The 16,061-nt window shown below is 31.1% G+C and overlaps 1 protein-coding gene and 1 long non-coding RNA gene across 2 annotated transcripts; both read left to right on the forward strand.

Annotated features, from left to right (window-relative positions):
• Positions 1-5,288: 5,288 nt before the first annotated feature.
• On the forward strand, positions 5,289-7,106 carry LOC114386331. Its single transcript, XR_003661057.1, has 3 exons — positions 5,289-6,279; positions 6,368-6,855; positions 6,925-7,106. It is a non-coding gene; the product is annotated as an uncharacterized LOC114386331 (long non-coding RNA).
• Positions 7,107-10,551: 3,445 nt separating this feature from the next.
• On the forward strand, positions 10,552-13,875 carry LOC114388622. Its single transcript, XM_028349203.1, has 2 exons — positions 10,552-10,895; positions 13,524-13,875. Exon 1 carries the CDS (start codon positions 10,624-10,626, stop codon positions 10,879-10,881), a length of 258 nt encoding a protein of 85 aa, XP_028205004.1. The 5' UTR covers positions 10,552-10,623; the 3' UTR covers positions 10,882-10,895; positions 13,524-13,875.
• Positions 13,876-16,061: the final 2,186 nt, after the last annotated feature.

Below are 16,061 nucleotides of genomic sequence, written 5' to 3' on the forward strand. Positions count from 1 at the left end.
TCTTTACACCAACACCTTGACAACAATTAACCATTTTGGTTAATACTATTAATCTTTATGTTAGACTAATCACTGCTTGGATAAGTTGTATGAATTTTTCCTACTCATGTATGAGTATTAAATCATGATGCTACTTGTATTTATATCCTTCTTAGCTACTATTAATTGATACATAACCTAAGCTTTGTATAGCTAAGACGAATTTTAAGGAACACAACATCGATCCATCGTCAACATCATTTAATCAAACTAATTATCATTTGTATAAACTTTTCTAACTTCAATTTCTTCTCATCCAATAAATATTCAATGGTGATACTAATTGTACTTGTATCATCATTACTTAACATCAAGACATGTCACCTAACCTTCACATAGCCAAAAAGACTTTTGACATAAGGATTCCTATATGAATCTACCACCAACTTCTTTATTTTTCTAATAATATCCTCCTCCAGTGAGTCTCTTCCACATGACATGTTCTTCCTTAAGTATAGGTCATTTTTTCTTTCATCATTTGAGGTTTGCTTCATCTTGAACAACACACATCTCTCATTTACACAACTTTCTCTACATGATGTACAAGGAGTCTTCGTGCTTTCCTCATGAGACAATCATGCTTCCTTGTTGAGTTTCCATCTCTTAGCACCAAGTTGGTTTATCATCCCAACTTCATCTAATCTTTTTGCTAAGATAGGGTTCTAAGTGCATATCTGGTTAAGTCCAAGCTTCTTTTGAGAGAAAGGTTTTAATGATAGTTGTAATATCCTAATTTTTGGGCTTGAGTGTGTGACTAGTGATGTATGTGATAGTGATACATGTAGTAAGTCATGTATTACAATGTATTAGTAAATGAAATATTAGTGACACACTACTACAAAAAGTAGTTTTAACATGGACTTATTAACATCGATTTTGGACAAAACCGATGTTAAGTTAAACGCGGTGACATATTTGTAAATAAAGTATCTTTCTTAACATTGATTTTCCAAAAAACCGATGTTAATGCATACACGTTAACATCGGTTTTTGAAAAACCGATGTTAACGTATGATATGTTAACATCGGTTTTTTTGAAAACTGATGTTAATATAAACTTTTTTTTAATTATTTATCTATTTTAAAAAAAATTATATATTGCATTATTAATTATATTTTAATTTAAAAATATAATAATTAATAAACAATAATAAATTCAAAAGGTAAACATTTAAAAATTAAACTAAATTTTTAAAATGAATTTCGTAATTTTAATTTTATTATTTCATTATTATCATTTAAATATAACACACATTTATATAAATTATTTGATATTAGTTAATTTGAAAATAAAAGAAAAAACTGTTTTTAATAATAGAGTTTAACTTTTATAGAATTTTTATAGAATGTTGGTAAAAACAATTATATCATAAAAAAATTAAAATTTATTACTAATATATTTTGATTTAATTATTATAAAAATAATTTTTTTTTATTCATAAAAAGGTAAATGGAGAATATTGATTAAAAATTCTATGAAATCCTACTATATTTATATTATCGTATTATCTTTAAATTAAAAATAAATTAAAATATTTGTATATATTAATTTGATTCATTGAAAATATATGTTACACTGGTTTAATTTAAATAATTATAGTTATCTCATATATTTGTAGGATTTAAAAAAAATGATATTTTCATTATTTTTAAACAAATTTTTTAGACCAAAAATAAAAATATTTTCATGAGACACGAAAATTATGTTTTAAGTCTTTAAATTTAGAGTTAATTATAATCCACATGTAATTTATTTTTATTACATTTGTCATTTTTTTTTATTTATAACCTCATTTGTTAATTATGTGAATTTTTTGTTAATAAATTTAATAAAAAAATTATTTAGAAAAGAAGAAACAAAGAAAAAGAATTATATTTAAATAGTGATGAATTTTTTTTTGTCAAAAGTTATTTTAATACTCAATTAAATATATTTTAATACTCATTTAGGAAAGAAGAAACAAAGAAAAAATATTTTGGATTAATTATTTTCAGTCTATTTTTTTAAAATTCTAATTTTAATATTTGAACAAACATTTGGCTTGTCAAAGTCTTCAAACTTTTCTTTATCTTTAGATTTTACCGTCAACTTTATTTGTTTGACAAAATGATGTTATGATAAACATTGAGACTATCACATGTTATTTTTAATTATTTATGAGGTCTATTTCTCTAATATTTAAAATTATTTTTCAATAAATAATTTCAACTAGACCTATTATTTAAGAAACTCACGATTGTATGTTATTAGAGAACATAATAGTTTGCTTTAAAAAAAAAAGAGAAATAGTAAAAGATTTTAAGTGTAGCTTAATGTGTATGACCCATTAAAAAATTATTTCAACAACTCAATAAGCAAGCAATTCAACACAATAGATGTTCTTAGGTCGTTTTGCATTAGATAAAAAAATATATATTGAATTTTATTATTAACTTGTGTTAAAATTTTGTTTCACTACTGAGTTTCATTCATTTTTTTTTCCACTTTTCATAATTTCTTGGAGTTAGGGTGGATCCGCTGCTTAAAAATAATTATTTAAGTTTCCAAGTTATGGTGAATTGGTGATAACTCAAATTTTTTTTAAGAGTTGCAAGGGTGTGAAGAAAAAAAAGGAAGAAAGAAAATATAAATAATAATGTATTTTTAAATAATGGCAAAATAAAGAAAAAAAAGTTAGTAATAATTAATTTGAAAAAACAAATTATTTTTAATTCAAACTTTTTATTTAAAAATTTTCTTCCGTCTAAAAAACTAGGATGAAGTTGTTAGATCTTACACAAAAATGCACCGTCAATATTTCCTTTTCTTATTTGTGTTTTAAGTGAAATGTGCGGCAAAACTTAGATCCTCAATGAATGAATTCAAATAAATTTTGAAAATTAATTTCTGAAATATATTTAATTCATACCAAATCTACGTGTTTTTCTAAGATATGTTACTTAAATTAATTTTGGAGAAATATGCATTTATAAAAAAATATAAAAACATGGATGGTCAAAATATTTTATAAATTTATTTATTTATTTATGAATGAGTATTTATATATTCTTTTTTATTTATTTAGAATGAATATTTTTGTATAGACGGTATACTGTTTATTTATACCAAATTATTTTTAAGTATTTGTATTAGGTATACCACTTAAAAAGAATAGAACAATGTTTTTTTTATTATAAAGTTTACATAAAAAAACTAGTTTTTAATTTTTAAAATAATTTAAAAATTACAAAATATATCCCTATTATTTTTTTATCTAGCATTTAAATTCATAATACATGGTTTAAAAAAACAATAAATTCAATCGTTTCATTAAATATAATACATGATTGAATTTTTCGTTTCCAAATTTTTAATTGTTTTTATTTCGTCCTTCATATTAATCATGATTGATTTTAAATAAAAAATAAATATGAATTTATTTTGATTAATGATAATTTTAATTTTGTATTGAATTTTATTTAATTATTTTAACGGAAAAAATTAATTATGCATAAACTAAGTGTTTTATATAATAATAATACACAGAGAGATATGTTTCGTTCACTACACAGAGAGATATGGAAAAAATTAATTTGAGGGGCATCCCTTCCATCAAAATTTCTTTCACTACACAGAGAGATTCAGAAAAATTAATTTTGATAACATTTTGTACGTATAAACATTGCAATTAATTTGAGGGGCATCCCTTCCATCACTTCACTCCACACTCAATTTTTGGCTTCCCGCTTCCTTCTCTCTCTCTTTACAACAAGGAGGGAGTGTGTGTGTTTACGCTCAACCCTTTCAAACACAACACCCCTCTGCTTCCTAGTCGCGGTGCAAGTAAGTTCCCTCAACGATTTTTTCGATCTGGCTCTTCCTTAGGGTTTTAGTTGAAACGAAACTCTTTGCTATGCTCATTTTCTCTCTATTTCGATCGCTCTTTTCTAAACTTAGGGTTCAGGTCATGTAAGTAAGTTTCGGTTTTAAAATGTTGAGAGCTTCTTGTTTTTTTGAACTTTAAATGTTGGGGAGAAGTTTCGTTTATTATGTTATGATTTGTGCTTTGTAAGCAATTTTCACGTGTTTCTTCCTTTCAGTGTGCTTAACTCGGGTTTGCTTAGCACATAATGTGGGGGGTTTTGTGATATTTTTGTCCGTTTCTTTTATTTCCTGATTATTAGGCTTTGTTTGTTTACTGTTTTCAAAAACAGTTTTGTGTTTTATAAAATTTGTTTTTGTCTCCTGAGCACATTTGAAAGTTTTTGTCCCTCCTTGAGCACATTTCTGTTTTCTAAGCGTTTTCCCCTGAGCATTTGAAGAAAATAGAAGAGGATGAGAAAACAACTTCCAACTATTTTTGGTTTTTAAAACACTGGTTTTGGAAACAACTTTCGAAACTTATTACATATTGGATGAGAAATAGATTGTTGAGTACTGTGAAATTGTTTTAAAAATCAGTTTTTATAAGAAAAATTGAGAAGAAAATCAAACAAGCCCTTAATATCTATATTCATTTTCAACGCTTGAATGTGACATTCAACCTTCTGTATTTGTTTATCTTTTACAATTTATATGCTAGAAGGTTTTGGAAGCTTTTCCATACTCATGCGCTTTTTCTTCTTGGTAATGTTGTTGCAGATGCTGAAGATTTCTACAACCAATGTGATCCTGGTTAGTTATACTTTCTTTTCATGTAGTCTTTGTGCGCCACAACACTTGTGTTTTTGAATAGCCAATTGGCTTTTAATTTATTCTAAGGATGGATTCAATTGTGGCTGACTTGGTACCTTTTTAAACCAGTTTTTTTTTTAATGCGGTTGTGGTGTTTGGGGGAGGGAAGGAATTTAGAGTCTTGGTACCAGCAAATTATATTAGAAATTAGTTAATACAGAGACCAAATCAAACCACGTCCTTTACAATTGGACCTTCTGAGCATCTTCTTTCAACTATTGAACCATAATTATATCATATGAATGCTTGATATCGATTTTTTCATCTCAATATAATAAAGGGGAAAATATCTTCAATACTATTATATTATAAAGCCAATACTTCTTCTAGATTTAATTGAGATTGATTAACTCTGTCGTGATGATAGTACAGACTAACTAGAGACATTATAAGACTAGGTGTCATTGTCATGGTTAAACCAGCTGTGCAAATAGAGTGATCCAAAATAAAAGAGTGTCACTAGTGGTAGTTTTTTCTATTGGTAAGATGTTGTAAAAAAGATAGTGAGGGGTGAAGTGATTAGATCTTTAAGAGTAAATAGTATACATGTATCGGTGGTGTAATTATTCGATTTTTTATTTTAGTCTTTTTAAAAAAAATAAATAGTTTTTAATTTGTAATATTTAATTTTTATCCTTAGTTTCAATTGTTGCTTAGTTGTCAGTAGCTGTTGTTTCATTCTCCCATCAGATGTCACGTGAAATGGAAGATGGCCTACACGAAGAAAACTGGACAGATGACGTCTGAGGCAGCAAAGGAAATAGCTGACAGGATTGTAAGTCATTTTTAATTAATAATTGTAATTATCTTTATGTATTTTGTGAATTCCTTGGACAAATATGTGTTCGGTACAAGATTCTTTGGACGAGCAGGCGTCACAGGGATCGTTCGTCCCCTATGGACGTCAGGATATCCTGACTGCTGCCATTGGGCGACTAGAGCACTCTGGTCGTGTTCGTGATATTGGAGCCGGTGTCACCATAAAGCAATACTTTGGATCGGCTTTACGAACATCCTGCAGTTCTTCCTCCATGCCTCCTGAAGACCTAGAACAGCTGATCCAACAAATCAGAGACCAACTGGAGGAGTCAATCACAGAAAAAATGACTCGAAAGATGATGACATCCTTCAGCCAGATGCAGTCCCAGTTTTAGTCTCAGATGCAATCACAAGGACTTGCACTACCTCCAGAGCCAGAGGTTGGTCCCTCAGGTCCTCGTGTCAGCACAAAGGAGAGTTGTGTTGCTCCCTTAGGGAACGATTCAGGGATAAGTGACTCAGACAAATGCGGGCTATACATTGAAGAAAATCCTTCCCGCCTGGTTGCCTTAGGAAGACTTTATGAGGGATCCACAACATTTCACAACATCCCTTTGTTGCATGGCCAAGTCAAGGTTGGTGTTGAGGAGGTTAAAGATGCAGAGGCTCTCGTTCTTGTACCCACTGACGAGGTTACCTTAGTGGGGCAAGCACTTAACACCTTCCTTGTTTAGCCAACACATCTTGTGAAGCGTTTATCAGAACAGGTATTTTACTCTGATTATATGTTTATTTTTTTCAATTAATTTGTTCAATGTAATCAAAACTTACTAATTAACTATGTTTGATCAACAGGCAGCTGTGTCTACAACAAAATCTCCAGAAAGCCCGGATGAAGAGGTCGATGATCCCCTGTACCTGATGACATTGATCATCCCACAACTGTTTTTGAAGCCTCTCCAGGTTATGTGGGATGCTACCATATTCGGGGTGTTTAATCAAAACTTCCTGTTGTATATAAAGCACGAAGATCTCTCTGAAATTACATACGGTGGTCAATGTCTCAGCATATCTGTTATACAGTTGTGGATTCTGTAAGTCATTTTAGATTACTGTTAATTACCAAAGTAATTGTTTTAAATTCATACATAATTAACTTTGGCTTAACAACACAACCATCTAACTGAGACAAGTGTGCGAGCGGGGAATTCTGATGTGTATAGATTCCTTGAGCCATGGTCCATTCAGAGATCTGGGCAATCACAATTTGAATCCGAAAGTTACATCAAGAGTTGGATACAGAGTTCAAAACGAAATGTTTACCTTGGAGCCTACCTGAATGGGTAAGTCAAACACAACAATTGAATTTAAATAATCTATACTACAATAACCCATATTCTTCTCTGCTGCAGCGGACACTGACAAATGGTCGTCATTCTGCCTAAGGAAAACCTAGTTGTCTGATTTTGTTCTTTACATAATAGGCTAGACAACTACCTTAAGGGAATAATTGACAGGTCAGTATTGTTTACAATACATTTTCATTGGCATAACTCAACAACATCAATATTTTAATGTTCCTCATATTCAATACTAGTGCTTTGAAAGGACTTGATGGCACTCCACAACCTAAATCCAAGGCTGCTGCTAGGTGGATTGTTGTTAAGGTACGTGATTTAAATAAAAGTTCTACTTATATATATTTTATGTGTGTGTACACTAATTGTAGTTAACGTTTAATTAATATCCAAATTTCATTATGTATTTAGTGTAATAGACAAAACGGAATCACTGAATGTGGCTACTACGTGATGCACTAGATGTCCACGATAATCTTAGGATCTTTCAGGAATAATTTGGAGACAGTAATTGTTTATTTCAAACAAAGTTGGCTTTCTTATAATTTTTATTACATTATTAATTTATTTTTTTATTTGATCATGCAGAATTTTAATGAAGTTAGATCATTGGAAGCAGAGAGATTCAAGGCGCTTCGCATCCAGTGGACACAATATTATCTAAAAGTTAGAAATCAAACATAGGCTATTAGGCAACTATGTAACTTTAGGTTACTTAATTAGTTTACATACTTTGCATTACATTTTTTACAATTATTGTTTCATGTTAACATTGAATAACCTTTGTTGATAGCTAGTTTTTTGCTAAAACCTATTTGAAAGCAGAATGCAAATGATATATGTTGTGTGTTGTGTGGTCTGATTTTAAATTTATATGTTAAATTTTGGTTTTTTTGTAAAAACAGAGACATTATTTTAAAAAAATTCCTGACAATAACATCGGTTTTTTGAAAAAACCGATGTTAACTATCAATAGTAACACATTCGTTAACATCGATTTTTTACAGAAAACCGATGTTAACTGTCAATAATAACACATTCGTTAACATCGGTTTTTTACAGAAAATTGATGTTAACTGTCAATAATAACACATTCGTTAACATCGATTTTTCAAACAACCGATAGTTAAACATCGGTTTTTTGAAAAAAACCGATGTTAACTGTCAATAGTAGCATATTTGTTAACATCGATTTTTTTTACAGAAAATCGATATTAACGTTAGTTAATATCAGTTGTTTGATAAAACCGATGTTAACTGTCAATAGTAACACATTCGTTAACATCGGTTTTTTACAAACAACTGATGTTAACTGTCAACATTAACAAATTCGTTAACATCGGTTTTTTTTTACAAAAAACCGATGTTAACTGTCATTAGTAACACATTCGTTAACATCGGTTAATTTACAAAAAACCGATGTTAAATTTAGTTAACATCTGCTTCCTTAAAAAACCGATGTTAACTGTCAATAGTAACACAGCCGCTAACATCGGTTTTCTGTAAAAAATCGATGTTAACTTTCAACATTAATATACATTTTTTGGGTGTAATTCATATTAACAACATCAGTTATTTATATAACCGATGTTGGTAATATTACGTTAACATCGGTTTTTAAAAAACTGATGTTAACGATAATACTATCAATGTCGGTACTTTCAACATCGGTTCAAAAATCGATGTTAAAAGTCATAAATAACCGATGTAGAAAACATATTTTCTAATAGTGACAACTTAATCATCACTTAATATATATATATATATATATATATGAAATATTTATTATTGACAATCAAGCTATTGCTAACAATTAAAAAAATATTTTAAGAAATTATTAAATCATGTTAATTTAAGGATGTCTTTGTCATCACTAATTGGGTTAATTTTAAAGTCATGTCATTGCTAACCTTTCACTACTATTTTATAAAATTGTTGTAGTATGTTAAATACATGAAAGGAATATGAATGTTACAAGAGACGTTACTAGAAGAAAATGACCTATACCTACATACACTTTTAGCTATGGATACAAAATAATTGTAAGTAAAAAAAAAATACTTAAACCTACATATGTTTAGTGTATTATTTTATATTCATTTTAAAATAATTTTTGCTTTTTTATACTTCTTTCAATGTCACTCAGATGTTTATTTTTGGCATAAAATGAATTTTAGATAGCTTTTTTCTAAATTAATGCAAATAATTATTCAAAAGGGTTAAATATAATTTTGGTCCTTCAAATGTTGATCTCTATTGATTTTAGTCCTTCCAAAATAATTTCATGATATTTGGTCCCTGAAATTATTCAAAATTTTCCTTTTTTTAATCCTTTATTTAATTCCATTAATTTTTTCTATTAAAAGTTTACAATAGTAATTTTTCTAACATTAACTTTTTCATTTTCAACATTAGCATTCAATGTGCCTGGAAGAATAAAGAACAAAAAAAATAGATTACATTATTCACAAACAAGTACATATAATTAAACTCATATATCACCTTTGTTGTTGGTGAAACTGATTATCAGAATAAACATTAGCATTAGGGGTGAGTATACAAGCCGGTTTTGTCTATTTAAGGCCTCACCTGTGAAACTCATGTTTTAAGTGAATTGGGTAAATCTGTTCTATGAAATAAATTAACTTTTTTTTAGGTTCGTTTCGGTCCACCAAGTTTGCGGATAAATGGACCCGTCCACATGTTCAATTAATAATCTTAAAAAAATACGTTTTTGGTTGTTTGACACAGTCACAAGCAAGAGAAAGACACAATGTGATGGGAAGTGTGACGTGCAAGAGAGAGGTGCAACACGTAGAGAGGGGTGATGCGCACGAGTTAAGGAGGAGGAAGTGACCTTCTCATGTGGTATTTGGTCGAGGTAAAGGAAGTGTGGCACAACGTTGGCTAGGGTAGGGAGGTCACGTGTGAGCCAAGGAAGAGAAAATGATGTCGCATCTGGCCTTGCAGCGGAGTGAGAGTCGGGAAAAGAGAGGTGTGGCAGAGTGAGGACCGGCAAAGGAGAGGCATGTGACAGAGTGAAGTGAAGGTTTGAAAGGTTTGAAGTCTCAACTCTCAGCTCAAATACTCAATCTGTATCATTTTTATTTTAAAATTAATTATTTTATACGGACTACTCGCAAACATGCGGATAAAATCCATTAAGTTCGTGAACTTAATAAACTAACTCAAGTATTATTTATAATTATACAAATCGACCTGCAAATCTAAACTCATATACCCACCCCTAATTAACATATGCATGCATGGATAGATTGTAACAACTTAAGTCTCACTTACATTATTTACAATAGATGTAGAGATAGCTTACATTTAACTATGTGTTTATATTTTCATTCCAATAATTGATCATTGTCAACAATAATGAAGTCATTAGGATGTACTATGAGCAGTGAAGGCGTAAAGGAGGTAAGCAAAAACTTGTTCCCCGAGAAAGAAACAAGAATAATTTGAGATTGGAAATAAATTAGAAGAATATCTTTTTAAAAATATTCTTAAAAAAAGGAAAAGGATATATATATATATTTCATTAGCCAAAAAACTCAAAATTATTTCGGGCCTAAAGTTTAATCCCGAAGCCCATATTTAACATCAACGGCACGTGAGGCAGCATCAGATTCGGGTCGGGTCACGTGCAACATACATACATACCCAACATTTCCAATTTCCCCATTTTCATTAGGCAAAGCAAAGCAATCGCATAATCTAGGGTTTGTTCGTTGGTTCGCAACAATGGCGATGAGGAGATTCTACAACGAGATCAAGGGGAAGAGGGTGAGCGAGGTTCCGGAGCACGTGAAGCCGATGCTGTCGCTGAACTACATCAAGAAGGCGATTCAGAGAGGCTTCGATAATTACCATGCCAAGTACATTGAAACCAGCTCCCCCGATCCCATCTTCCATGTCTGCTACGGCGGCATGATCTTCTCCTACCTCGTTGCTCTCCCCCACGAGCGCCGCCACCTCCAGCACGCCCAGCAGCACCACTGATCCATCCCCTTCAGGTACCTACTTTCCCAATACGACGCCGCCGTTTGTTTGGTCCGATCTTCGTGAGATTAGATAGATCCTCTGCTTGAGTTATTTGTTTTTGTTGAAATTCGAATGCTTTTTCGCTGTTTTCGTTTGTAATTATAGTAAGAGCATGTTTGGGAATCCTTACTTTTGAGGCAAAAGTAATGGCGTTCATTTTGTTTTTTATCTATTGGATTTGCATTGGAACCACGCCACAACACTTTCAACATTACGTATGAGGAAAAAGTAATTACCCTTGCTTTTGCCTTCTTTTTTGCCCTTTATCTGTTGGATTTGCATTGAAATGCGCCCGCAACATTTCCAACTGCAAACCAAACATGCACTGAAATGTCACATACCATCGGGGTTTGGGTCAGTCCCCCACAACCTAGAGGAATGGGTTTTGTTATTTGAATTCTCACTTGGGAGATGTGCACATATCCGACAATAGCTTGAACATGATTGTGGGATATATCTAGCAATGTCACGTTCTTTTTATTTTTTATTTTTTTGGTCTTAACCCTTCGACCAGAAGGTAAATAAAGCTTGGTCAAGAATTGTTTTCACCAAGGATTGAACTTGGATACTATCCGAACAATTCAACTTTAACTTCAGCAGATTAACGACTTGTACCCAATCACTTAATTACATTTTTTTAAATTTAGTTTCAAAGTTTTTGATGGAGTATTAGGGAACTTGAAAACAAGAAACATAATTTAAATAAGGTGGAATTATTGATGACATCAAAAATGAAAACACGAAACACACCCTTGTAGTATTTTTTTTTTTTGGGAGGGGGGGGGTGTGGAGGAGTAATTACCCAACAACTATGTTTTTTTAACATCCTGGACATTGGAACATTTCTACTTTTTCAAATTTGGAAACTGCTTCTTTGCATATTACGATGACTTCCCCCATATCTTTGCATAGCAAGCAGCCTTCTGGCACCGGGGTACTTTAGTTAGTTACATTCTACTTGTACAAATTCTTGGTGATGACTGATTAAACAGTATTGCAATTCTATTGCTGTTAACGGACACTACTTGTGCTTGGTGGGTTATATCTAAGTAATTTATTCTAGTTGTTGTATTGCAGATGGTTTGCTTGCTTGATCTCTTTGTTTTAATATATGAAAAAATCAGGGCATGAAGTTACTGTCAGCTTCAATGTGTTTAATTGGTTAGGTTAGATGATAAAATGAGTTCTCTTTGATACAATCATGAATTTTCTTGTACTTGAGTGATAATTGAGTGTGTGCAAGAGAATATAATTTTTTATTTTGTTGCAGTGCTTTAGGCCTCTGGATGGGGGAATTTTATTTGCAACTTAGCTTGTTGGATGAGTAGAGCTGAACAATTGTCTTTTTTAAAGCCCTCCTAATTGAATATGTTTTTTGGTTACTATTTGCATTTGAATCTTGGACATCATTTGGACTGTTCATGTTCGTGGTAAAATAAGTGGTTTGAAGGCCTGCCCAACTAAAAATGTGTGAAATTTTGTTTTTGCAAACACTTAATCATCCAGATCACGTAATCTTGCAGAAGAAAAAAGTGAAAGGGCCATTGCTACAAAAAATATATTCTTTTTTGGAAAAGTTGCTTGCACAAATTTTGTTTGGCATCTCCTCTGTTCTCCTCTCATAAATTGCTTTGTGTATCTCCATTCTCAGATGTTCCAAGAGGACATAAATAACATTTAGGAAACTCAATGATAGTGACCAAGGTGTATGTTAAGTATAATAATAGATGACCAAAATCCACAAATTAGTAGGTAATAAACTTTGTTAGTTTCTGTTAATGAAGTTTGTTAGTTAGAAGTATCTTAACTGAAATTGTTAGGGGAAAGGAGGGAATATTAGGTAATAAAAAGTGGTGAACAAGGGGAGAGAGTTCAGATTGGAAAGTGGTGGGTAGTGGGCCAGAATTCTCAGCTTCCTGGAATTGAGAGGAGACAGAGCATAAAACATTCTATCTCTATGATCTGCAATCTACTTGATTCAGACCTGGGAATAGGGGACTTGCTCAATAAAGTTCCTAATTTCTTTTTAGTTATTTCGTATTTCTAATCCACATTTAAGGGGATATTTTTCCATTTTCATTTTCAGTTGATGTGTTTCCATTTAAAATTATAAGAATGCTATCTTTTTTTTTCTTTTCAATTCTTATTTTCAAAATTTTGTGAAGGAGATGGTGAAAACAAATAAATGTTTATCTTCACCATTTCTTTTACTAAACTTGAAACAAAAAACATAATGAAAACAAGATGACATGTTTGTAGGTATTACTGAAATTCATAATGAAAAACACAACAAACCAAACACCTCCATAAGTTCCAAAATAATTTTGGGATGCTGGCCTTTGAATATAAATTGACCAACATGACCCTAAAATGCAGCGTCAAATCATTTTTGAGGGGTAAGTTTACATTCCAAAGTAGTTTTTATTGGCATCCCAAACATCAAATTATGTTTAGTTATGTTTCAAAATACATTCTACTTAATACAAATTCTAAGTCAGTGATATTCTGCTCTTCTATTGTTAATATGCAATATGCCTTCTTTAACTTGAAGTACCTATTTGTTTTATATTTGTGGCTAACATGTTTTTTTTTTTGGTTAGCTGGATCCTGGTTGAATTGGAGGTGGTTGGCTTGCTTGATCTTTGTTTTAAAATCTGAAAAATCAAGGCAGAAAGATACTGACAGCTTCTTTGTATTTCATCATTTGGGTGATAAAATAAGTTCTATTTGATACGATTCTCAATTTTCTTGCACTTAAATATTAATTGAATCTGTGAAAAGTAAACATACTTTTTGATTTGGTTCTCTGTCTATTTAGGCCCCTCTTAATGTGATGTTATTTTGCAACTGCTCACATTGTGGGATAGGTTTCAAATCCCAAACAAATCATAGACAGTGTGCCAAAGTTAAATTTTTTTGAGGAAAAACTGAATAATGGATTTAATCTCTTAATATTTGCATTTGAATGTTGTACATCATTTAGACTGTTCACCTTTATAAATAATTGGTTCACAGACTCGCCTAAGAAAAACCTAAGAAAATGTGTGGTTTTATTTATTTATCACCTACGAGTTTTCAGCGATCCTATTAGGACTTTAGAGACACTTTGGCTCTTTTAAAATGCGTAAGAGTTGGGGAGAACTGGCGAAGTACTAAATTTCAGTTATTAAGAGCCTCTTTGACACTTTTTAATTCTAGATGACATATTAAAATCATACTAACTTAAATGTTATAGATTCTACCATACTTTTTTATACTAAAATTTTAGGAGGGGATGACATCTCATGCAGGAAAAGTCTTTGAATTAGGGTCGGTCTAAAAATTTTATGCACCATGGGTGAAATATACATAGTTATTATATTAAATGATAAATAATTATTTTTGTTTCGTAGATGAAAAGGCTTAGGTGACATAGATAAATTTATTAGCGTTCTATACATTTATAAACGAAAATAATTATTTATTCAAAATATAATTTAATTTTTATATATTTTTTTTAAATTATTTTAAGTATAGTATTATAATAAATACTTTAAAAAATAGAAAAACAAATGGAATAAATATAATAATAAGTATAATATTGATTAATAAATATAATATGTCTGATTCTTTTAAATTTTTATTATAATAATATTAGGTAATAATAAAATCAAATTAAATATTTTTTTTGAAAGAATTAATTTAATAGTTGTGTATTTTTATTTGAGTCTTATTTTAGATGAGACATCACATTAATATCTAAAATATGAGACTCAAATAAAAATACATGATGATTGAATTAATCATTGCAAATTTTAAATAGACAAATATGTTTTTGTTTGCCATATGCAAAGATACAATTTTGGTACAAATAAACAAACAATTAATTGTTAAAAGATAGTAGTTTATTTTCAAAGGGTAAATTACTAACTACTCCATGAGATTTTGTAATTAATTGTCAATTTTGATCCCAAATCATATTAAAATATTTAATTTATTTCTTAAATTTTTTAAAAAATTAATTTAATCCTTAAATTATTAAAAAATAATCAATTGGATTCTTTCCATTAATTTAGCGATGATGGCGTAAGGTGAAAATTCTGGGAGGTTCCAAAACAACTCCTCAGCACGTCGTGACACTCACTCGCTTTTCCCACTCCTCGTTGCAGTCCTCTCACTCCGGGGATGTTCCAAAACGATCACCTGATTTTGCGGAGGCGCTGATCGATGGAGGATTTGAGGTTGGCGATGTGCGACTCGAGTTTGGAGAACTCAACAGCGAGAGAAAGGTACTTCTGCTCAGCGTTGAAGTCGATGACGTTGGCCTTGGCGCGAACCAGATGTCGAGCTCTTGGAGCACACCGTAGATGAAGGTGTCGACCTATGCAACCACGAAGGCGCCGTTGTCAGAGTACCGCGGGAACTCCTTGTTAGAGAGGAAGAGAGGCATCAAGTTTTGTGTGCTAATCGGAGAGAGTTCGAAAAGAAAAAAAAAAGGAAAGTAAAAGAAAAAAACAGATCTGGGGAGAAAGAAGAAAAAAAAAAGGAAGGAAAAAAAATGACTAAAGTATCAAATTAGTCTCTCACTTTTGGAGGCACTGTCAATTTAGTCCCTGAGATTTAAAAAATGTCAAAATGATCCTTGATTTTATTGTTACATTAGTCCCTGCCGTTAGTAGTCTCTTAACACTGTTAGTAAATGTGTGATGTAGCACGTTAAGTGCCACCTGGATGCATACGTAGAACTTCCACATTAGTTTCTTCTACTTACCACGCAAGGAGGGACTAAATTGACATTAAAGGGACTAAAATGATATAATTTAGGTAATCATCTTTTTTCCCAAAATGTTAAAACCCTGGTGATTACTTTAACATTCATGCTTTCATTCCATTTTTCCTCTTACTCATACTCTCATCCAATTCTTATTTTTCTCTTATTCATCTTTGTAGTTCTTCTTCTATTATTTTGTGATCTACCATGTTTGCTAATTCAAGCACAAGGGAAAATGTCACGTCAAATTGTCTTTGCTATTGTCGTAGAAGAGCTACCATTTGAACAGTAAGGACGACAAGGAATAATGAGAGACTGTTTTATGTTTGTCCATTACCACAGGTAAGTAATGTTAATGCTTGTCCATTACTTCTCGGGCTATCTAACT

This window comes from Glycine soja, chromosome 15 (genome assembly GCF_004193775.1).
Source record: "Glycine soja cultivar W05 chromosome 15, ASM419377v2, whole genome shotgun sequence".
Lineage (NCBI taxonomy): Eukaryota > Viridiplantae > Streptophyta > Magnoliopsida > Fabales > Fabaceae > Glycine > Glycine soja.

Bases quoted from the DNA above. Each gene is read 5' to 3' on its own strand.
- LOC114388622 (XM_028349203.1), top strand. From the start codon at position 10,624: ATGGCGATGAGGAGATTCTACAACGAGATCAAGGGGAAGAGGGTGAGC.